The following is a 24,283-nucleotide window of genomic DNA, read 5'->3' on the forward strand; positions in this document are numbered from 1 at the left end:
CTCTTGAGATCTCAGTCTGGATACCCCTACGATTAAGTAGAGAAGAGGTGGGTTTTTACCTGCTAACCATCAATGCTGACGTTTCTTGAAACTTCATTTCTTCTTTTGTATCGGGAAGGATGCCTTTCTCCGCCGTGTAGCCTCCCACTTGGCTCTCATATGAACCGTGCTGTTGCACGTACACGTTCATGGCAAATGTTGCTAATCCATCACCCCGCTCTTTCCTGCCCGGCCTCAGAATCCTTGTCACGGTGCAGTGGGCCTGGCAGCCACAGCCGGCAATCTGAGCTGATGTTGGAATGAAACCCGTTTGCCATCTTGCCTCCTGACTATCGCTGCTTCTGAGGATTCCAGGATCCAGTTGGCCAGCGGGTACCTCTATTTGTGGTGATGCTTCCTGCCCCCTTTTTGCATATTAGAGTACCTGTCAATGGCTCCTCTTTTTACATATTCAGGTCCAAACACTGCCTCTAGAAGTTCATCTGACTGACACAATGTTTTATGATTCTAAAATGAAAATGAAAAAGAAAAAAAAGAGAAGAATTTGTCGGATAGATATTTGCCAAGTAAGCCTTCCAATTATTACATCAGAGCTGGACTAATTCCCTGGCTATCATGGCTCTAACAGACCATTTGAGCACCTAGGTCAAGGATTTTTAATCCTTAGTGGGCATCAAAGTGCCTGGTTTTCAATTCAGATCTGTTGATTCAGCACCTGCAGGAGTGCTGGCCTGGGCACCATTTTTGGAGGGGGAAAGAGCCAAAATTTTTCAGGTGATTCCCATCTGTTCTGGAAGTTGAGACCCCTCTGCCCTTGGGGATATGTGCTCAGTATTTGCCCCTTTTTGGGTGTTCTCCAGACCAGTGGGGCAGCTGCAAGAATAGGATGCTGGAGCCGGGATGTGGAAGAGTAGTTTAAAGAGCTTTATTAATGAGAGAGGGAGACAGAGCGAGAGCAGAGGAGGGACAGAGACAGAGGGAGACACAGAACCCGAAGCAGGCTCCAGGCTCTGAGCTGTCAGCACACAGCCTGACGCAGGGCTCGAACTCACACACTGTGAGATCATGACCTGAGCCAAAGTCATACGCTTAACCAACTGAGCCACCCAGGCGCCCCGTGGAGGAGGTCTTAATACAGAACTCTCACTCTCAGGCCAAGAGAATTGCTAGGAATACATTAATGGCAGATAACCTATCACCTGTGTAGGGCCACTTGCCAACAATCTACATCCAGATTCTCAGATGTTAGACATAGTAAAATGTCATACAGGTGACCTTGACTCTTTCATACACAAGTCATCTGTACTCAAGTGTAACATTTGAGGGTTCTGCTGTTTTTATGGACAGTGGTTAAGGGATTATGCTCTGGAGTTAGATCAGTGGTTAAGGGATTATGCTCTGGAGTTAGATCTACCTGGATTTGAATTTTGCAACCCCCCCCCCCCCCACTAATTTATCAGATATGTGACCTTGGGCAAATTAGACTTAATGCTTCACAGCATTGTTTTGAGAAGTTAATTAGATAATATATTCATGCCTCTGGCCTGGGTGGGTACTCTATAAATGTAGTGGTGTTTCTGTTTTACACAAATAGTTTGAGTCCTAGTCTGATCTTAAACACTGGTGTTCATGCTGAATGATAGAAACCTGCTTTAATGTTTTATATTTCTGTTTATTTAGGCCCAGGCTAAATAAGAGTGTCTCCCTCAGAGTGAAGGCCCAGGCTCTCTAGACTCTATATGACTTGTTCCTCCCCAAACATCCATTCACCCCCACTGTTTCCTGTACTTACTCAAATACAGCTGCATTTGTTACTTCTTGTTCCTTAAACATGCCAAGCACATTCCTGCCTCAGGGCCTTTGCACGCACTGTTTTTGCTGGCTAGAATGTTTTTCCACAGATATCATTAACACCTCCTTTAGGTCTCTGCTCAGATGTCCCTTATCTGTGAGGCTCAGTATATAAGCTAGTACCCCTGAAGCCATTCCTGTCCTTCTCACTCGGGGTTTTCTTTATTTTTTTCCTTATGTAATTTATCACCATCTGACATATTGTGTACTTTCTTGTTTATTTGTTATTGTCTGTCTTTCTCCATGAGGGTGGGAGACTTTGTTTTGCTCACTGCTGTGTCCCCGGAGTTTAGAACTAGGCTCAACATGTACTAAATCCTCAACGGATGAATGAGAGACCTTTTTTTGCCACTTAAAAATTAACAGCTTACTAATTTAATCAACAAATATACACTGACCATGTATTTTTTTTTTAATTTTTTTTTTTTTCAACCTTTATTTTTGGGACAGAGAGAGACAGAGCATGAACGGGGGAGGGGCAGAGAGAGAGGGAGACACAGAATCGGAAACAGGCTCCAGGCTCTGAGCCATCAGCCCAGAGCCTGATGCGGGGCTTGAACTCACGGACCGCGAGATCGTGACCTGGCTGAAGTCGGACGCTTAACCGACTGCGCCACCCAGGCGCCCCAGACCATGTATTTTTTAATGGTATTGTTCTCGGTTCTGTTGGGAATGTGAAGAGTTTTAAGATATGGTCCCTACTCCTAAGAAATTTACAGCCTAGATTTGGAAAAAATGACAGACCAAAATGATAAGGACTAAATAAAACAATATAAACATAACTAAAAATGCAAAATGGCAGATTATGAAGAGCACAGACAATGAGATAAATCAGAGGTCAAAGCAGAAGAGAATTTCTTGGTGAGGGTGGGCATAGAAGGCTTTTCATCCAACACAGATCTGAGCAAATCCTTAAGAGATGATAGTTAGGCTGGCGGAGTTCTGACGGGCTGGCAGCCGTGGAAGGGCGTAGGGAAGGCATCTATATATAAAGACCTGCAGGTGTGTGAGAGGGCACCGGGAGCCCAGTGTGGGTGGATTCTTCCAGGTAAAAGTGGCGATTGAGGCGTGGATGGCTTTGCAAGCTGGACAAGAGTCATGGCTGGTGGCAGTGTACTGGGGCACTGAGGAGGGAGTGATGGCTTTGGAGAGTGGACCATAGCTGTGTCATCAGATGCTGCATCTGCTGATGTGTGCGGGAGGGCCTGCCAACAGAGGAGGCTGTGGAGAGAGGCCAGGCTGAGGGCATGTGAGACTGAGCCATACACCAGGGAAAAAGGCTGGCTTTGAAAACAAACTCTTGGGGCACCTGGGTGGCTCAGGGGGTTGAGCGTCTGACTTCAGCTCAGGTCATAATCTCACAGTTCGTGAGTTCAAGCCCCACATCGGGCTCGCTGCTGTTAGTGTAGAGCCCGCTTCAGATCCTCTGTCCCTATCCCTCTCTCTGCCCCTCTGCCAAGTGTGCTCTCTCATAAATAAATAAACATTAAAAAAAAAAAAGAAAATAAACAATCGATCACACAGAAGCTGGTTAGTGAGACTGGCCATTATCTAGGCTCACCTGTCACTTTTTATCTTCCTTATTTTAACATTTAGCTTTTTGGCAATTTCATGGTTCTTGGCCCCTTTAACTAAATAAGAAGGGTGAAACCTAGTCTTTGAAAACCTTTTTCAATCCTAATTTTATTTTGAGAGTGTGAGTGAGCAGGGAGAGAGGGGGAGAGGGACAGAGGGAAGAGGAGAGAGAGAGAGAGAGAGAGAGAGAGAGAGAGAGAGAGAGAGAGAGAATCCCAAGCAGCCTCCACACAGCACAGAGCCCGACACGGGGCTTGATCCCACTACCCTGATATCATGACCTGAGCTAAAACCAAGAATCAGACGCTTAGCTGACTGAGCCATCCAGGTGCCCCCGCCCCCCCAACTCCCATTTTTAAATTGGTTTCCTGAGGGACAGAGAGAATGTTTTATAAACATTACAAGAAATAAACATTGTGAACATTGATTTTAGTGTTTTATAATGTTTTGTAGACGTTGAGTACATCCGGCTGCACGTTTAGCAAGGTAAGTTCCCATCCCCTGCCCACCCCTAGTCCCAGGTGCCTGGAGTTAGGGATGGGGCTCCCTCCTGTAGACTGTTCGACTGTTCCTGCCGTCTTCCTCCTGCAGCTCTCACAAGTGTGTTTAGCTTAGACACTGCTCCACGTGCGAGGCCCAGTAATGGCATTAAACTAATGTTGTGCTGGTCGCTGAGGCCCTGGCAGGTTAACAGACCTGACCACTGCTTGTGCCTGTAAGAGATGTCTGTGCAGGTTCGTGTGGAGACATGGTCTGCTCTCCCACTCCCCGAACCCACGTGATAGAGGCACTTTGAGTCTCTGATTTACTTAGCTTGTTGCCTCAACCGTCCTCTGGATGTTCTTTTTGTAACAGCTTATGCGACAGGTAGAGTTTTATTTCTCAAACACATTAGAATGATCTCGCCATGACTTGGAATCACGGAGAGCCATCAACATGTGGACAGAAAATCCTTCTTATAATTTTGCTGGTGGATGAATAAAAAAAGAAGTCATTGCATACGAAGGAAGGAAACTCTTAACGTTTTTCAGTGTTAAGTAGATTGCGTGATAGGAGTATCAGTAGATTGGAAGAAAAATGGAGTCCTAGAAATGCCTTTTAAAGCCGACTAAGATCTGCTTTCAGAGAGGCATTGAATGAATTCACAGAGTATTATGGGAAGCTCTTCCTTCCATTCTGGTCTTTCTGAAGGCAGCTGCCCAAAATTTCACCATGACTCCACTGAAGCCTAGTAGGGCCGACTTGGACTGAGATTAATTACTTCTCGGTTGGATGAGACTGAAAACGAAGGTAGGACTGGCACTGAGGTCCCTGAGGACGGCTATCAAGTGACACAGTAGCATAAAGCAAGCAGCATCACATGAAAAGTCTCTTGCCTGTCACTCCTGAGTAACTCCAGTACATATGATAAATTGCATTCCCAACTTCCTTTATGAGAGTACTGTAACTACTGAATCATTTGGAAGTAGCCTATTTTGTCCATTTTCATGTAAAATTTTGCCCACAACAAGAAATAGACATGAAATGGTTAGCACCTGGGAGAAAAGTCTCCTTCCCCAAACCATGCACCACAGACTTTGTATTTTTCATATCAGTTTAATCAGTTTTACAGTGTTTAGAAACTAATTTTGCAACAGCAGTAAAAGTGAATTGTACTTGTAGCAAGTTTGTAAATTCTGTTTCTGATTTATATCAAGTATCAGAAATTTGGTTAATAAAACTTGATTGCTTTTCAAACATACAGGCAAACCATATATAGGGGTAATGTCATTCTGATATAAATTTTTAAAAATCTCTAGATAAAATGTCACATTTAAGAATTAATACCTTCCTAGAAATTATCACTTATATACAATGTGGATTTTTAAGTGGGTGCTCTAAAATTTCCTATACTTATTTTCTGGGTGATCGGAAATTTCTTTTATTTCCCCTCCCTTTTTTTTTTTTAAACAGATGCATTATTTAAAAAAACAAAACAAAACAAGAAAATATTTCCTGTAGCAGAGAGAACAGAATTATAATTACTTGAGCCAGCAAATACATATACCCCCATAGCAATGAGTGCTTACAATTCCGGAACGTAGGAAACATGGAAATCATTTTGTTGTGTTGCAGAATCTGTATTGTAAAATGATTTTTAAGCCACTTTTTTTCCCTTACCATGAGGTATTTGGTAAGCTCCAAAGGACTCAAGAATCTTTCTCAGCACAGGCTAAATGTGTGGATTCTTTTCCTCTTTCCATTTTGAATCATCAACGTGCTCAAATTTAGGTTTAAAAACCAGTGTATACATTACCTCCCTCAAATAACCAAGAATTGGTGTTCTCAAGCTTGCCTTTAAAAAAATTCATTGGCTGAACTGAGTTTATGCGTGAAAAATTTCTCCCCAGAAGGATAATATTTTTGGAAAGGAGTTAAAACAGGGCTTTGAATGAAGGCATGTGTAACCGAATGTGCAGGGCAAAAAGGTTGTAATTGACAGGTCCCTTCTGTGGTGCAAAAGTCACCATTACAGTAACTTTAAGCTCCACTCAATTAAGCCGTTACTCTACTTGTGTCTTGACTTGAGAAATGTTTGAAATTCAGGAAGTGTGATCCTGTAGTCAGAAAGGAAAATTAAAACATGTTACGCGAGGAAGTTCATTGATTTGAAAAATGTCTTATCATCAGTCAGGAACAGGCATGTTAGGAAGATTTGAAAAAAATGTTTTTTAAGACACCACTAATCCACAGAGACAAATAAAAAAAAAAGAAGAAAGTATTACAATGAAACTCTGCATCTGGTTGACATTTAAATAAAGCTGCCAGAGTACAAACAAATTTCAGGACAACAACTCTAGTGACATATTTTTTAAAGAGTGCAGAAAAGAAATACTTGGCTGAGCAAATCTTAACACCACATGTGAAGGAACCATCAATATTTATTACATTATAGATTTGCCAAATGACGTGGAGCATCTGGGAATAGTATAGAGAGTGCCGTAACTGGAACTTGATTATGTGCTTTTATATATTGGGCTGGGTACTGAGGCCAGATCTGGTTCTTTTGGAAAAGATAAGTGAAATCTACGGACTTCGTAACTCTTTAGTAGATGAAAGTTAAGTGTATAGATGTCTGGGTGCATTGTGCAAGTTGGGATGGAAAACACTGCAGAAAAGACAACAACAAAACCCCTGTTCTTTGAGACCATGGAGTTGTGTTTATGTGAACTCAGTGCAGGCAAAGATGGGTTAGGCTGGGCTCGGGAGTGTTTTTATTAGTGGGCAGAGTAAAATTCCCTGAACGGAGAGGAGCCCAGCAGGTGCACAGTTCCAAATTCAAGGCTGCTTCCAGCCCCTTCCAGAGGAACAAAACTAAACCTTTGAGGGAATAATTAATTACTGTTTGTTTTAGAAGCCCTCCACTCCACCGTTGGTGAGAAAAGCAGGCTGCGAGAAATTCGGTTACTAGACTGTAGAATCGAGAGCCACGATTCACTTCTGCCTCCTGTGTGTCTTGCCCTGGTCCACTGGCACCAAGCCAGGTGCCCAAATAGTGTTTTGCTAGAATGATTTGTCACAAGGTTGTGAATTCTAGAAAGTATAAGATCTGAGGCCCAAGAAATTCCATCCACTTGGTACACCAGTTCAGCCAAAGGGACTGTGGCTTTAATGGACAGAAATGCCGTGGACTTTCTCAAGCATCTTCTGAACAGGGAGGGGCAGAAAAAATGGCCCATGACAACTGCTAATTCTGGCTAATGGATATACAGATATTATATATCCGAATGGATATATGGATAGCATGGATATTATACAATTGGATTATAGTAATGGATATTTTACTATTCGGCCTACTTTTGTATATTATTTAAAATTGTCATTATTTAAAGTTTAAGAGAAAGGGAAAGAAACAGCTCAGCTTCTAGCTCCAGCTGGAAACCAGCTTTAGCAGACTGAGGTACAACAGAGGAAGGCAAACCTGTTCTTTCCCACACAATAGCACAGAGTTTCTTTGGAAGAGAAACCAGAAGTATTTGGGTCGACCTGTTTATTTAGCAAGGTTTTGTTATCTTTCTGCATCCCTCCTGCTTTTCAAAATGGGAGTACTATTTCCTTCTCAATGCTTCTGCAGGGATAAAGAAATCTATGTAAACATTCCATAGCTTGGTTCCCTGTTGGCCATAAGGGAGGAGGTAAGGCACTGGATTTTTGTGTTTGGTGGATGAAGGAACATAATGGCAGTTTCATTTGAGGGAAGGGCATTGCTTAAACAGTCAATAAAACAGCACCTGCTCTTTCTCTCTGTGGCCTGTCACCCACAGCATCTTATTTGGTCTTATCAACTTGCTACCCAGGGCATGATGTTCCTGATTTGAAAGTGGGCAAAATAAGTTAAAGGGAACCTCGATACCTCTTATGCTCAAAATGCTTTATGATTTTCAAAGAATTCTAAATTTATTTTGAACTTAGGACACCACTGATAGAGGCAAGGAGAAATATTTATTATCTCCATTTTACAAGTGAGCAACTGAGGCTTAGAGAGGTTAAGTGACTTGTCCAAGACTTCTTGGGTCCAGAAATGATTGGGATCTTCTATGTTTTCAAAACACCTTGGGTTGGTCTACACAGCTTCCTGTAATGTTTGCATTATGTGGACATCTTGGATCATTTCCTACTATCACCCTTCAGTGTTCCTCACCGGCTACAAAGTGAAATTCTAAAAATCTGTTCCTTACTGAAAATGCTTTTTGCTGCTCAGGGCGGTCTCTGCAAAGTGAAAACAGTGGAGTATGGGTGAGGAGAAGGGCTGAGAGTGAGGATATGGTAGGGGTTGGGCAGTTCTGAGAAGAGAGCTTGCCAAATCAGTGTTTGTGGAGTTCAAGTTGGCTTCTCCTGGAAGAAAAACTTGGAGGCCTGGGCGGGTGGGGTTTCCTGCAGGGACAGCCAGGACCTACGTCCCTTTTCATTTGGGCCCCTCTGGCTGACTCCTGGAGGGGAGCGTGCTAGAATGGGTGGAATCACATTCAGACCTGGGTTCTGTGGTCCTCACCCTGTGCTCTGGATGGCCCTGGCTCTGTTACCTGCACAATGAAGAGCTGGCATGAGTCCACAATGCCGGTACAGAACCTGACAGTGGTGGACCCTCCATAACTGCGTCCTTTCTACTCCTTTCCTTCCTGGCAAAATCCTCCCAAGAATCTATTCTTTGGAGGAGGCGCTTAAAGGCTGGAACGAGAGGAATCAGAGTCCCCAGGGAAGCAAGCCCAAGAGCCCAACAGCCTTCTGTTCCTCTGCCAGTGACTCCAAACTTCCAAGCCAATCGCTCTTCGCTGGGACTGCCGACCCTCCCGGAAAAGCGGGCGGGGACGAGCACTGAACGCCGCGGGTGCCGCTCGGTTCCGAGGCCGGTTCTGAGGCCCGAACTGGCCGCTGGGTCTCAGGTCTGCATGCGCGCTCCACAGCGTCCCCTCGCGGCCTCTTGCCACAGGGAGGAGGAACCTGCCACCAGGTTCTCCGAAGCTGGGTCCTGCAGCAGCGACCCCGCCGCAGGGGTCGCTGGCATTTGGCAATGCAATCGCCTGGGGACCACTAGACACTGGGAGAGGATCAAAGCATTCTTGTGGAGGCCGAAGCGCCCAGGGTTGCACTTTTGTTAGCCTGGCTTCACCTCGCCAATAAATTTTTCTGCGAAAGAAGGGGCAGGAGTAGAGGGCCAAGGGGGGTGGGGCTGGTGGCCACGCGGAGGGGACGGGAGTGACGTGCACCTGTGCTCCTGCCGCGTTAAATCAGTATGAAGCAAGTGACATTTCCCCCTTGCTTGCCCACTTGGAGCTGCTCATCTTCCTGCTTTGGAACACCCGCCGGCTCTTGTAGGGTCAGCGTTTTCAAAGAGTTATTTCCTCCAGGCTCTTAAAGTTTATGGGGCACTTTGTTACAAGGGGCCCGCCCTCAAGCAGGGCTTTCGTCTCTCCCTGTCCCTCCAGCCTCTTCGCCACACACCTCTCCGGAGAAACCTTTACACAGGCCATTTCCATTTCCTCACCCCACCTAGAGGTATAAAAAAATATATGGGACATAACTTTAGAGGTGATTTGTTTCAACTTCAGGTCTTTCATTTTGCACAATAACACATGGAAGCCTAAAGGAGTGAGGGTAAGGAAAGTGGCCCAAGGTCAAGGGTTACTTTAGTTGGCAAAACCAAGGACAGGACAAGCAAATCTCTAGAGAGCCTTACTACCTTTTTTTTTTTTTTTTTTTTCCCCTTCACTACTTATTTCGTAGAGGGAAAGAATCCCAGAACTATTTCAGGCAGGTCAAGTACTTTGTAGAGGTGTCTGTGTTTTCGCCAATTGGCTTTGAGGCATGGAATCACACCTGCAGTAACTTGGATATATGGACAGTCACTTGCTATCCACGTGAAAACAAAGACAGAGCCAAGTACAGTTGGAGCCTCTCTTCTTACCCACTCCCGCCCCCCCCCCCCCCCAGTCCTACACTATGGTGCATCTGAGCTGTGCAATTTACTCTGTTGGAGTCGTCTACCAGTTTGGGGTAGAGCTTGAACATAGGGATGTTTCTGGTAAAAATTAGGAGGAATCCCTCCTACCAGTAAAGACACTTTTCAGAGAGACCTCCTGGGGTTATCAGCATAGGAAATATTTTGGCTCTCCCCAAAGCCCAGACTCAGACCCCAGAAGGAGCATATCACACAGAACAGGGATAGGAAGGCTCTGGAAAGTTTCTGCTTAAAATCCTAGTTTAGAGCCTTGGTGAGTTGTGAGAACCCTCTTTGTCACTGAATGAATCCTCATTGGGTCTAGGCTCTTTTGTGAAACTATGTTCCCTTCTTTCACTGGTTCAGGTTTGCTCTCACAGTTTTGATTAGTATTTTGACTAGACGGGATCAATCTTAACAGTACGGTGGAACAGAAATCCCGCAAAGACTTCACAATCAACACAAGTTTGTTTCTTTTCTTTTTTCTTTTTACAAGTCTTTTTAAAAAATGTTTATTTATTTTGAAAGAGAGAGACACACACACACACACAAAGGGGGAGAGGGGGAGAGAGAGAGAGACAGACAGACAGACAGAATCTGAATCAGGCTCCAGACTCTGAGCTGTCAGCACAGAGCCTGATTCAGGGCTTGAATCCACAAACCATGAGATCATTACTAAGTCGGATGCTTAACCAGCTGAGCCACCCAGGCGCCCCTAAGGTTTGTTTGTAATTATTTTCCCTTTCCTCTTCCTCTTGTCCGACTTGGACTTTTTTCATGCACCATGAGCCATGAGTCCAATAACAGAAGTTAAATTTTGTTATAGCCTTTAAGGTGTGAGAGAGAACTTGGGAATCACTGAGCTGTACTCATTCACTTTATAGTCAAGGAATCAGAGGCCTAGCAAGGTGAAACGATATGCCCAATGCCTGCTACACATGGATGAAATTATATTTTCACCATAGTGCCTGACCCCTCCCTGCTTTGCTTCCTCCTCCTCCTCTCTCTCTCTCTCTCTCTCTCTCTCTCTCGATTTCTTTCTACTTGGTATAGTTGGACTGTGGGGAAAATAATTGAGAGTGATTTGAGCATGGATAAAATCTGCCCCCTCCCAAGTGTTAAACCCCAATATGGGATGGGAGTAGGGGGTGGAAAGCTCTTAGGGTTAAGGGTTTACTGTTTCAGTTAGTCATGAGGCCCCCTAGGGGCTGCAGGAGGAGCGCGCGCGCGCGCGCGCGCGCGCGCGCACACACACACACACACACACACACACACACACACACACACACACAAGGCCTCCTGATGTGGCAACAAGCTGCTTGTCCTCTGATGGAAGGCAGCCATAGCAAGGACACTGCCTCTGGGGTGGAACCCAGACTCCACTATCACTCTTGAGTCTATACCTCCCCTGACCACCATTTGGAACGGGTACTGAGAAGTCAAGGTCTGTGGTTGCCTCATCTCCTAGCTGCGACATGACCCTCCAGTGAATTGAGCCACATTCCCAGCGTTGAAGATGAACATTGTCTGGGGCAAACAGGCTGGCAGATCCAGGCAGCACGATTGCTTCACAGTTAGGGCATCAGACTCCATATCCCGCAGCAAAGGGCACTTTTTTTTTTTAATTGTATGAAGGCATCAAGCCGGCAGAGAAGTTACCGGTGGTCCCTTTGGTCCTGTGAAGGCGCTGTGTAGCTGTGTCTCCCTAGCAAATCCCATGAGCTTCTCTGAGCCTCAGTTTTCCTTCCCATTTATAAAACCAGGGGCCAGGGCTAATCACGTTCCCTCACGGTTTCAAATGCCTGTGATTTAAACCCTGCTTCATACGGAGGAGGGATGAGAACCCAGATTGCATTGTCTTTTTGTTCAGCCCCCCCCCCCCTTTTTTTGGACACGCAGAGCAAGGAAAGGGAGGACAGTTATCTTCCGAAAGCTGCCCCCCCCATCCCCATTGCTTGTGACAGGTCGTATATTTGATTACGCAAAGCAAATTGGGAAATCATATCTCTGCAATCCCATCTGGGATTATTTATTTCGCCGCGTCCACAGCCGGTCAAAGTTGTGAGAGGATACAATGTTAAAAGTAGCTTCCCGCGAGAGGAGGTGGATTCGAGTTCATCTGTAGAGAAACCAGAGCCATACACCCGCCGCAGCAAAGCACTTTTGTGAGACCCAGGAGTTTCCAGAAGTTATTCACCACCCCAGGCACTCGAGGCTGGTTGATCTAGCGGGTGACTGGTGGTGGTGGTGGCGGGGTTCTTACCGGGCCCAGGCCCCTGTCTCCAAGCCTGGGAAGCTGGAAAGTCGGTCGCGATGGGGCGGAAGGAGATCGGGCTTCGAATTTTCCCAGGCCTCGGGGCGTTCTGCAGGCTAGCTCTCGGAGTTAAAAATAACAACCACAAACTAATACAAGTAACAACTTCCAGGTACTCCAGGTTCAGTGTGGCCGGGTCACCGAGCCAGGGGATGGATCTCCAGTGTCCTGTGCTTTGAGGTCCGCCCCCCACTTCGCAGCTGGGGAGAGTGAGGCGCAGAGGGAGGTGGAGGATGTTCCTCGCTACCACCCAGCCGGGGAGCGGCACACCAGGCATTTTACGCCCCGTCTGCCACCTCCGGAACGGAACGCGGGCGCTTGGCCTCCCAGAAAACGGTCCACGGCCCGCTACACTCCGGCGGCCTGGGGCGAGGGTGTGGGGGCCTCAAGGCACGGGGCGAGAGGTGGCCGGGCCGGGGAAGCCAAGCGCCCGCGAGCCACGGGGCAGCAGGCACTCGTCGCCTGCGGCGGGGCTGGGGGCTGGCCCGCGGGGTGCGCCTCGAGGGAAGCACCGGCCCCGGGAGCTGATCCGAAACGCGCTTCCCCGTTTTTCTTTCTCTCTTCTTCTTTTTCGAGGGGTGTTTGAAGTAAAAAAGACCGCCCCTCCCCCTTCCGCTTTGTTGTTCAAGTTCCCTTGCTTGACTTGCGAAAAGAGATCTTTACACCGGTAGATCCGAGCTGTGCGGGAACCGGGAGGGGTGTGGGTGAGAGAGATTTGGGGGAAAGGGAAGGGAAGCAGAGGCAGAAGCGCTGAGCCGCTAAGACAGAAGATCCCGCTGGCCTCCCCCCACCAAGCCGGACGCGCAGAGTCGATGGGGCGGCCCCACTGCGTTGTCGTTTCCAAGAAGGACTCCGAATTGAATTTGGTAATTTGGTGCCGGCTTACCAGCCAGAGGACTTCTGTTTCCTCACCTCACAGGTCCTCAAGCCACAGCCGACCCCTTTTTGGAGAGGAACGTGGAGAAAGGAGCCGGATCCCCTGGGCCCTCCGTCAAGCTCGTGAGGCAGGACCCTCCTCGAGCTGCATGCGAAGGCGCGTCCGGAAGTTCATGAAGCTGCTCCTACCAGGTCAACACTCTTCTCCTGGACACCGAGTCTTCGCAAGGACTATGCGGGGAAGGCCAGTCTTCCCGTTTTGCAGATGAGACAGCTGAGGCGCAGAAAAATAATTGACCAAGATCACGCGGTCCGTGGCACAACCAGCCTAGAACTCAGGCTCTCTGATTCCTTTTGCTTCAGCACGTTTAATTTACTAACCAGTTTGTGCAACCTTAGATTCCTTTTTAATTTTCCCAGAAAAAAATGAAGATAATTTCGCATGTAATATCGGAGTTGCTCAGACTTACTGAAGCTCATCCCATGATAAAAAGCAGAACAAAACAAACCAAAACAAAACACATCCCTTTCCCCACTCTCCGCCCACATACCTCTCTTCGAAGCAATTGTAGGAATTGTGATTCTCTGGGGGGCCTTCAGGGCCAGGGGTTTGAAGTGTAATTCAACTGGATCACCATTACAGCTGCACGCCTCCCGAGTGTCAGATAGGGTGCAGGGAAGGTGGTGGGACAGGTGGGGGTGAGCCTGGAAGGGGACTCCTGGAGAAAGGCAGGGAAGTGTAGAGGAAGCAGTGGGGACTGTCCTGTAGGTTTCTGCTAGGGGTGGGGGAGTGCTGAGAAGGGAAGGGTCGTGGGCCCCCCCACCTGAAACCCATGGGCCCAATCCCTCCAGCATGCGGGAGAGCCCGCCCCCACATTGGGCCGGACACTGCACCCGGGAAGGCCGGTCCAGCTGACCCACGTTCTCAGGGTTTGCTCCGAGTCCCAGGAGCCAGCGCCACAGTCCTCGGGTCCCTGTACCTCCCCCCACCCCCAGCCCCCATCTCCCGTCCTAGTTTCACCCATTTGGTTTACTGTACACAAATCCCTCTTGTTTCCTCCTTGTATAGCAGCTTTGACAACTCCAACTAGTTCAGGGGCTGTTTGGGTGATTTTCTGTTTAGGAAACTGCCACTCAACGCCCCTTTGCTCTCCTGTTTCTTCCTGGTACCCCTTCCCCTCAATCTATTACCCTCCCAAATTAGCAAACCTTTCTTGATTTTGTTTCTTAATAATCAAAATAACTAGCGAAAGGCTAATGATCCTCCCCCCCCCCCCAAAAGCAGTAAACAAAATAAAAGCCCAGGGTGCCAACCGCCAGCACACAAGGCCAGCTCTGGGAGAGGTTTGTAGTTCACTTTCACGTCCAGGGGAGAAGCACTGATATGCGTGTTTGCAAAAGCAGAAATGTAGCTAGCAGGAGTAGACGCAGAAAAAAAAAACACAAAACAACCCACAATAGTTGATAAAAACATGCTGTGTCCTCTTACATGAGGGTTGCTCAGACGCCAGTTACTAAAATCAGACGGGGAGCGGGGGAATAAAAAACGCGGACCCATTGTGAGTTTCTCTGGTGAGGAGCGGAGGGCTTCGCGAAGTTTCTCAGACTTTAGGGCAGAGGCCGACCAGTTCCTTTGCTCTCTGGGAGACTACTGCGTGACCCAGGGCTCCTCTTTGAACCTCACAGTTTCATCATTGGAAAAATGTCTGGCGCTGTGGTGGTGCAAATAACGCATATCTGCTGTGGTCAAAATTTCAAATGCTCTAACGTAGATGAACAAATGCATTTCAAAGAGTATAAAAAACTACGCAAAAGGTGATAAAACTGGTGTCATGAGGAGGTGCCAAGAGAGAGGCACGAAGGGTCTGCGTGACTCTTTGTCCCATGTCTGAGCGCGCAAGGCTCCCAAGTTACTCTCTGAGACGCCCAGAGGGACTGAGCAGTCTCCTGGAATAAGCAGAACTGTTCCTCTGCTTCCTTTACTGGACACTGCAAGAGGCTTTGGGGAGAAGCATCCACACAAAGGGAAATGCCAGTGTCCCGTTACCAGAAAAGCGCTTTCCAACTCCGCCAAAGGCTTGGGAATACCTACCTGCGGGTCCCGCCGCCGGGTCTAGCCTTACTTCCATAGTAATTCCTAAACTGCCTCCTTTCCACCTCTCAGAACTTGGTTAATTAACTTCTTTCCCTGGGCTCCGAGAAAGGAAACGTTAGAATCAGTTCAGCGATTTCCTTCCTTTAACGCATATTTATCGCAGGCCTACTATGTGCTCCGTGCAGCAGCGCTCAGTCTCCCAATTTGTCTCTCAAACCGATCCCGCGAGGCATTGATTATTTAAAGGGGTGACTAGACAAAACGCCGTCTAAGTGATTTTAAATTCACTTCAATAAATAAAATGTAGCGTTGGATTAAGGGACTAGTTCTTTAGACATGTTGGAAGTTCAATTTATTAAACATTTGTGTAAGGGATTTTTGAGAGAGACAGAAAGTATTTCTTTATAAATACATTCATGCACACTAAAAAAAGTCATCTTAAAAAATAGCTTCACTTTAAAACATGCTTAAAGTGGATATGTTGCACCTAAATCTCTAAATGGCACGTATTTCCGCCCTCTCCCCCCCATCGGAGAAAAATGACATCGGAGAAAAATGTAAGTGACGTCGGTGACTTGGCGACCCGCCGGCCTCACCGGTAAGATGAAAGTTACGAAGAACTACTTTGCACTTTAAGGATGAGCGGCGCTAGCCATAAAAATATCTACAGATCATTTGTCCGCCAGTCTGGCGCTGTGGTGGTGCAAGGTGACACTGATTTAGTTTTGCAGGAGAAAGTAGGATGCAGCTGTGTGCCCGATTAGAGAGGCCTCATTTCCAAGCCCAACTTTGGGTTAATTACTGAGTCGCAGAAATACTGGACTTGCTGATAACGTAGAGACCAACACCAGTCTTTCCGACCGCTGGCTTGAGCATTACCTTCTTTTGTAAACAGTGCGATTCGCAAGAGTGTGTTTCCTATTGTCCGCGCGATAAACGGCGACTTCACCCCAGCAGACCACCGTCACACTTCGGGTTTAGCGCTGGGACAGACAACCCGGCTGCACCGAACGTTGCGCGGGTGGATTCTGGAGGAGCGCCGAAGGGAGGGGCGCGACGGCCGCCAGGAGGCGGGGAGCGCCAGGCCGGCGCGCCTCGGCCAATCAGCGTGCACACCGCCTGACAACCGTCCAATTAGAGGGCGCGGTGCTCGGGGCCCCGAGCCGATAATACTAGGAAAGAGAGCAGAGACTAACTATTGCAGCCAGGGGCGCTGCGCCGCACGCAGCTGCGTACACCCGCCGGGAGAGCCCGAAATCTGAGGCCGGGGCCGCCCAACCTTCCCGCCCAGATTGGGTCACAGGAAGCAGAAAGCAGCTCCTGCGAGGTGAAGCGCTCGGGGCTGCCAAGGACCGATTAGAACTTTGCGGAGTCCGGGATGTGCGGGGCGAGGCTGCTGAGGACTTGATTCATCTTCTCCACCCATCCCCCGTACTCCCCGTCCACTGGGCTCTGAGCCTCCAGCTGTCAGCCCCCGATTTCGTGGCAGGGTGTGGCGACCCTGATTTGTATTTGCAAGCACAGCCAGCAGCCCAAGAGCCAGGTCCTAAAGCTGGATATCTTTTGCCTCGGCTGCTAGCTCGAGCCTCAGAGTCTTGGTGAGTGCTGTGATGTCGCTCTGGGTGTCAGGGAGGGCAAAATCGCCGTTCCTTATTTTTTCTATTTTATCTGGATGTCTTGCCTTAAAGTGCAAACCATGCCCGATGTATATGGAGACCGCGCAGCTCAGCCGTGCGAGGCTCAAGCATTATTGATGTTGGAAGGGCATCTGCAGCTCCTTGCGCGGTGTCCTTATGGGTCTCTGACAGAAGAACATTTTTTGGGTTTGAGTTGACTATTTGCTAGGGGTGGGGGGCGTAAAAGGACCTCTCCAAGCTCAAAAGAGGGTCCCTGTAGTGGTGTAAGAGGATGAGGCATTTGAGAGGCATAGAATGGTACTTCGCTGGGTCTGAAGGGGTCCCTTGTGATCCAAAGGAAAGTAACTCTCCCATCGATAGTTTCATATTCATCATGGCCCTAGTAGTTGGCTATGGGGAAGCCTGACAAGTGGCCTAGGTCGGCCCAGTTGGACACAATACTTTTGTGTGTGTGATCCGTGCGTTACCCGGGGACTTGTCCCGAAAGCTGGTGTAAAGAGGCAGAGAGGTCTGTGGTTAAAGATCAGGTGCTCCTAGAGCACTTAGAATCAGTTAAGATAGAAACCTTGTTGAGCTGGGAATTTCTGGGGGCCCTAAAGGTACAAGAAACGCAGTGTAGTGTGGTTGTGAGGGACGTGAAGAGAACAGGGCTCCTCCAAGGGCCAGAGGCCCTAGACCAGGAGCTCTGGGCTCAAGGCCCGGGGGTCGGTGCCTGACGGTGGTTGGTGCGTCTTCGGGTCTTTTCGTGTCCCCCCCTCCCCCCCCACCAGGGCGCGGGAGACTGAGCGTAGGCCGGAGCCCGAGCGCCGCGCCGCGCGCCATGGCCGACCGGCCCGCGGGCCCGGCGGCCGGGGACTGGGAGATCGACGTGGAGAGCCTGGAGCTGGAGGAGGACGGCCGCGGGCCGCCGCCGCCTACGCCGCCCGGGCCCAGCCCGCCGTCGGCCGACGGGGACGGCGAGGACGACGAGGACGAGGACGAGGACGACGACGCGGAGGATGAGGGCGACGGCCTGGAGGCGGGCGCTTCCCCGGGGGTGCAGGGCCGGCCGGAGCAGCAGCGGGGAGCGCCGCGGGGGCCGACCCCCGCGCCGCAGGCCTCGCCGGCGCCGGCCGGACCCCCGGAGCGCGGCGCGAACGCGGGCGGCGGCGCGGAGCCGCGCAAGCTCAGCCGCACGCCCAAGTGCGCGCGCTGCCGCAACCACGGCGTGGTGTCCTGCCTCAAGGGCCACAAGCGCTTCTGCCGCTGGCGCGACTGCCAGTGCGCCAACTGCCTGCTGGTGGTGGAGCGCCAGCGCGTCATGGCCGCCCAGGTGGCGCTCCGGAGGCAGCAGGCCACCGAGGTGCGTACCCGCCGGGCCCGGGGTCGCGCCTCGCGGGGACGTCCGGGCCGCCGTAGGGGTCGGGCGTGGGAAGGGACGGGCAGCCCCCTTCCCCCCGCCCGGCGGAGGGCCGCGGCGCGTGGCGTTCTGGGGGGACGGGTGGTGAAGACGCTTCTCTGGTCCCGGTGGCCTGGGGGGGTCGGGGCAGGGAGGCAGCCGCGGGCATCGCCGGGGAACTTGACCAAAAAGATTTTGTAATTTTAAAAGCATGCACAAAGGCCTTGAGAGTGGTCTGGGAGGTTTTGGGGAAAGATATTTTATCTTTTACGTGTTTATTTTGGTGGTGTTGGGGAGCAGGGGGAGGACAGTGGTGGCTGCAGTCGCTGTGTTACTGGTGCTGTTCTCGAAAAAGAACCGCGCAGCTTCCACTGGGAAAGGGAGAGGCAGAAAGTGCCGCCCATTTTACAGATGAGACCAAGGGTGGCGTGGGAAGTTAGGTGCCCGAAGCCCTAGGTCCTGAAGCCAGCTTCTGATTTAAGCTAAGGGGCCGGTGGAGGGGTCCCTGGTGCCTCCCACGGGGGGCTCCAGCTGTGAGCAGAGCCAGCGTTTTCTTTAAGGGTGAGGCTTTTCTTGACCTTTGGATTTCCTGTGTCCATGTGTTCCTGCACTTGGGAGAGCTCAGAGCCAGGGAAGCTTCGGGGTTCCCCCCCACCCCTTACAGACTCAGGGCCTGGGAAGATTTTTGCTTTTACGTTTTCTCTAGGAGGGACTGGGGAGGGGTTCACATCCTCATCGGAGGCAGTGACCCTAATGGAAACCTTTCTGAGGGCCCTGGAGAGTGCTCTGGATGACCGAGGTGGCCTTGGCCCTGGGCTGGGCCTCCTCCAGAGTGAGGCGCTTGGCAGCTTGGCACCGAGGGCTCCTACATCCCTCAACGGTCCCTGGGCATTCAGGGCTGGACTCAGGCATAGAAGGACCCAGAATCCCACCAACCAGGAGGTGACAGAGGGAGCAAAGTTGGGTTTCCCCTTGTCCCTTGCCCCAGGTGGCTGCTGAGGTTTTTGTTTTTGCCTTCATGTATCCCAGGCTCCCACTGTTTTTGGCCAGACCCGGGAGAGTGTGAGAGACAGGTTCCCTCATACCTCTCTCTCAACCCCTTGTACCCCATTCCACTTGCCTTACTGCCAGAAGAAACCAGCTTCACCTCACTGCTCAATGGCAGGCCACGGACACCTTTGGCCCTACCTCTGCGTGCCCCGGACACAGCTGTCCCCCGCAGCTCTCCTTCAGGGCCTGGCTCCTAAGATCTTGACTGTGGGATGTCCCCCAACTTCTAGCTGTGGGATGAATCTGGAGTGACTCTAGCAAAGTGGCCACAGAGAAAATCTCCTCTACTGCCTGTCAACTGAAGTAGCTTGTTGCCCTGGAATTAAGGGGTGCTGATGTGAATTTGTTGAGAATTATTTTTACATGGGATGGGAAAATAAATACATTTAGACCGGGGAGGGTTGCTGATGCCCCTTCCTTCTCTTTCTTGTGGGGCATTGTTGATTATGTTTCTTGTGTTTACAGGACAAGAAGGGGCTTTCCGGGAAACAGAATAATTTCGAGCGCAAAGCCGTGTATCAGAGGCAAGTCAGGGCACCCAGTTTGCTGGCCAAAAGCATTTTAGAAGGTAAAGCAATGCAGAATTATCCTTTAGCCTTTTAAACCAAGTTCTGAGGGCTTCTCATTATTCACACATATGGCATTTTTATTAACCTGTGAAGGAGCACTCTGAGGGGAGGGTACTTTGTATTAGGAAGTTTTGCTTTAGGGAGGAAATCAGGGTGTGGGGAAATGGATCTCACATACCTCTCGAGGTTTCTGTCACCAGTAATTTTGTTGTCTGCATAATAGTTGTAGTCTGCTTAATAGGCAAGGGTTTAACGTGGAGTGCATTTGAAATTGGCCCTAGTGTGAGGGCATGCCACCAGATCATGGACGGAGCAAGGAAATAAATTAAGAACAAATTCTTTGGGTGTAATTGTAGCTGAAGTAAGTCAAGTGAGGAGCTGAACAGCTACCCACGCCAATAAAGACCTCTAGTCCGACTGATGCATCATCTAATACCACTCTTTTTCGCTGTACTGTATTCCTCCCTGGATTAGCTACATCAGTTTACTATTTCTTATTTCTCGGTTTACTGTTTCTTATTTCTAACTGTCAAGATTGTAGAATCTGGAAAAGGTTTTGAATCAAACAAGAGAAGTGGAGGTTGAATTTGAATTTGAACGGCGTGAATTCTCTCTACCAAGTTTTCACTTTCTCTAATGCTTGGGGATACATTAATTTTACTTAAAATATTGCTGATTTTTAAAAGCAGCTCTCTTTGGGGATGGGATTTATGGCTCTGATAAACAATATATTGATCACCCTTCACCATTTAAATAAAGGAAAGTTTGTATTTGTTGTAATCACTCCTCCTTCATAAGATTCAGGTTGAAAAGCAGTTTGTTTTTTTTTTAAGTAGATATTTGCATTCTGTTTTTTCTCATGTGGCTTCTAATTGAGTTGGTTCTAGATAGGTTGTAGAGTTTGTTCGTGTGTTAATCCTGTGCTATATACTTCTGATCTTAGAATGGTTTCGCGTGCGTTAAAAATGAATTTGGTTGCAAACTGGGTAAACAGATTTATAGCCGTAGGGACAGCACGGGTAAATTGAAAAGGTGCCAAAACAACTTGAGAAGTGGGAGGGCAAAATGGAATAGTGAATTCAAGTAAATAACTTCCTGGCAAAAACTTACCTTAGAAATAGAAACACTAATTTTCACATTTTATTTTATTTGCAAATGAGGGCGTTGGGCTTGTCACAATGGATCCTTCAAACAAATTTGCTAGTACTGAGTGCTTGGGGATAGTGAAATACTCAAAGCATTTCATGCTACTAGGAATTCTATTTATGCCGTACTAATCTTAGGTTTTTAAAATCTCTGCCCTTGCTCGTGAAATGTGCAATCAGTTTATACTGTAATGATTGTCTGCTCAACCATTTTGGTAACTGGCCAACATGATTGGGAGAAATGTTTTAGATCAGTTATTTTCAATAGAGAGGCTGATCTCCTCTCCTGCCTTTAGTTTTGTTTGTTTTTACTGCAAGTCTGGGGGAGGGGGCTGGTTAAATTGTTCTCTGCAGAATCTGTTTGACTAGTTAACAGCTCTTTTCAGTTTTCTGTGCTTCCCTGTTTCCTTAGTCTTTTCTGTTTTTCTCCTCACTAATCTGCTGTCACTTTCTCTTTTTTCTAGTTCTCCTTGGATTATTCTCCACCTGTAACAATGTCCATAATGAACCGTCTTTAGAAAATAACAATGCCATCAGCTTTAGGTATAGATATCTTTTTTGATAATGGAAAAAGATGACACGGATAGTAATAAAGCATTGACTGAAGCAAGATGAGCAGACTTGTCTCTTAATATGTAGGAGCCTGGGAAGTAGATTAAACTTTCAGCCAGTGAAGTGTGCCTGTAAAGGTAAACAAACAAACCTGTAATGGCAAAAACAACAATAACAAAAAGTTACAATCTGGATCTCCTGCTCCCCAAAGAGAACTCTTTTCACTTGAACCTATACTTTTGTTTTCTGTGTAAAACATTAGTGTTTTAGAACTGTAAATTGTTCTTGTTCTTGTCCTGCCCATTTGCAGTGTCTCTGTTACCTTCTGGGTTTCCGGAATTTTCTTCCCTAGTTGTTAATCTCTTTCCTGTGCAATGCTTGCTTATTTTAGGCTACCGCCCAATTCCAGCAGAGACTTATGTGGGAGGGAGCTTACCCCTACCTCCCCCGGTAAGTGACCGGATGAGGAAAAGGCGAGCCTTTGCTGATAAAGAGTTGGAGAACATTATGCTGGAGAGAGAATATAAAGAGAGGGAGATGCTGGAAGCTTCCCAAGCTGCTGCCTTGTTCCTGCCCAACCGTATGGTGCACGGACCTGAATATAACTCCTACAAAAGTGCCTATAGCCCCACCCCAGTGGAGCCTCCAAACAAAGACTTCTGCAATTTTTTGCCCACCTGCCTTGATCTAACCATGCAGTATTCAGGCTCTGGGAATATGGAACTCATCTCTTCCAACGTCAGCGTGGCTACGACTTACAGACAGTATCCCTTGTCCTCAAGATTTTTAGTTTGGCCCAAGTGTGGCCCCATTAGTGACACTCTTCTTTATCAGCAATGCCTGCTAAACACCACCACCTCGGTTCAAGCCCTGAAACCCGGGGCCAGCTGGGACTTGAAGGGAGTGCGAGTCCAGGATGGCCTTGTTGCAGAGCACGACATGGTACCACCCAAACTAGAAGGCTCGCTGGTGTCGCCTCATGCTGCAGAGGTCCAGACCTCCAGAAGTGACCTTCACGGTCACCAGGCTGTCCCTGAGAGGTCTGCGTTCTCCCCACCCCAACGGAATTTCTCTCCCATTGTTGACACGGACTCCCTGGCGGCTCAAGGGCACGTCTTAACCAAGATCAGCAAAGAAAGCACCAGGCACCCTGTGCCACTTAAACATAATCCATTCCATTCATTATTCCAGCAAACTCTTAATGACACATCAGGCCCTGAGCTGAAAACGCCATTTGTCAAAGGGGCCTTTGAAGACGCCCCTAAGAAGCCCAGAGAGTGTTTAGTCAAGGAGAACCAGAAGTACACATTTACAATAGATAGATACGCGAAAGACCTTTTCGTCGCCAAGCAAGTTGGAACAAAACTCTCTGTGAATGAACCCCTGTCATTTTCTGTCGAGTCTATTCTGAAGAGGCCTTCATCTGCCATCACTCATGTCTCTCAGTGAAAGGCTGCTTACACAGAAAGCTGGATTTTCTGCCATCTTGGAGGGTTCCTACCAGTGGCTAATTTTTTTTTCTTTTTTAAGAAGAAGGGTTCACATGTTTGTATAAAGAAATTTCTAATGTAAATGGGGATGATTTAAAAAAATTATATATATTCATATGCATGTACTTTTTCTCACCACATAAATATATTTAAACTGAAAGATGGAAATTGCTTATGTGCAAACTGTAAAGTTCCATGCTTTACACAGCATTTCAAAAAGCAATAAAGTTGACACTGTCTTCTAAAAAGACCCAGTGTTTGCAGAAGTACCTAGTTGTCTTTGTCTAGGTGAAAAACTAGTGTCTGTGAAATGTTTTCTTTATTTTTCTAGGATTTGGTGTATTTTCAAGCGCTCTTAATGGTCAGTGGGGATCATGGGAAGTGCCTTATAATGCCTTAGTTTTGCATTTTGGAGGATGGGTAAATTTTGCTATTCAAGATTGAGGCAAAAATAGCTTTACGGAGAATACAGAACAGATGTGCATGTCTATAGAGTCATAATTTCACGTGATTGGACAAAGTAGAATTAATTTCTAGGGAAATCAAGTTTAAGATCTCATATCGTGACCTGGCTTCTTGGGATGGATGTCTTTTAGCTCTCTGAGTCCCAGTGTCCTGATTGCAGTGTTTACCTGGGGCTTCAAGCTTCCGTTCTAGATTGAACTTTTGTGACTTCTAGGTTGCTAGGGGGTCACAGAGCAGGTCCACTTGTAAGGTGCAGTTGGTTCAAACCATGATAGTGTATGTTTGAACCCCCTCTCAGCCCTGTGTATTTCACTGTCTCCTAAGGGCTGGTGACAGCAGGCATTTATTTTAGTTTAGTTTAGTTTAGTTTTGCTTTTTTCTTGTGTTGATTTGTTTTTATTTATTTATTTTTAATATAATTTATTGTCAAATTGGCTAACATACAGTGTGTAAAGTGTGCTCTTGGTTTTGGGGGTAGATTCCCAGGGTTCATCGCTTACATACAACACCCAGTGTTCATCTCAACAGGTGCCCTCCTCAATGCCCAGCACCCATTTTCCCCTGTCCCTCACACCCCCACCCACCCTCAGTTTGTCCTCTGTATTTAAGAGTCTCTGATGGTTTGCCTCCCTCCCTCTCTGTAACTATTTTTTTCCCCTTCTCCTCCCCCGTAGTCTTCTGTTAAGTTTCTCAAGATCCACATGAGTGAAAACGTATGATATCTGTCCTTCTCTGACTGACTTATCTCACTCAGCAAACTACCCTCAGTTCCTGCACGTTGCTGCAAATGGCATGATTTCATTCTCAT

The 24,283-nt window shown here is 48.0% G+C and overlaps 1 protein-coding gene and 1 long non-coding RNA gene across 6 annotated transcripts; one reads left to right on the forward strand and one right to left on the reverse strand.

Annotated features, from left to right (window-relative positions):
• Positions 1-11,908: 11,908 nt before the first annotated feature.
• LOC128312248 (uncharacterized) lies at positions 11,909-12,814 on the reverse strand. The gene is made up of 2 exons (XR_008291279.1): positions 12,168-12,814; positions 11,909-12,023 (listed from the first exon to the last, which is right to left on the reverse strand). It is a non-coding gene; the product is annotated as an uncharacterized LOC128312248 (long non-coding RNA).
• Positions 12,815-15,612: 2,798 nt separating this feature from the next.
• On the forward strand, positions 15,613-23,258 carry DMRT2 (doublesex and mab-3 related transcription factor 2). 5 transcript variants are annotated; one of them, XM_027041103.2, is made up of 5 exons: positions 15,613-16,787; positions 17,597-18,168; positions 19,720-19,822; positions 21,433-21,511; positions 21,912-22,119. In XM_027041103.2, exons 2-5 carry the CDS (start codon positions 17,647-17,649, stop codon positions 21,976-21,978), a joined length of 771 nt encoding a protein of 256 aa, XP_026896904.1. In that variant the 5' UTR covers positions 15,613-16,787; positions 17,597-17,646; the 3' UTR covers positions 21,979-22,119. The 5 variants fall into 5 exon arrangements, with proteins under 5 accessions (XP_026896904.1, XP_026896902.1, XP_053061283.1 ...); XM_027041101.2 differs by lacking the exon at positions 21,433-21,511 and having other exon boundaries at positions 16,374-16,787; positions 21,912-23,258; XM_053205308.1 differs by lacking the exon at positions 17,597-18,168 and having other exon boundaries at positions 16,376-16,787; positions 21,912-23,258.
• Positions 23,259-24,283: the final 1,025 nt, after the last annotated feature.

Source organism: Acinonyx jubatus, chromosome D4 (assembly GCF_027475565.1).
Source record: "Acinonyx jubatus isolate Ajub_Pintada_27869175 chromosome D4, VMU_Ajub_asm_v1.0, whole genome shotgun sequence".
NCBI classification, from domain to species: domain Eukaryota; kingdom Metazoa; phylum Chordata; class Mammalia; order Carnivora; family Felidae; genus Acinonyx; species Acinonyx jubatus.

Excerpts from the sequence above, each read along its gene's own strand:
- DMRT2 (XM_027041101.2), top strand. The coding sequence starts at position 17,647 with ATGGCCGACCGGCCCGCGGGCCCGGCGGCCGGGGACTGGGAGATCGAC. Across the intron at positions 18,169-19,719 it reads GGAGGCAGCAGGCCACCGAG|GACAAGAAGGGGCTTTCCGG; the intron begins GTGCGTACCCGC and ends TTGTGTTTACAG. Across the intron at positions 19,823-21,911 it reads GGCCAAAAGCATTTTAGAAG|GCTACCGCCCAATTCCAGCA; the intron begins GTAAAGCAATGC and ends TGCTTATTTTAG.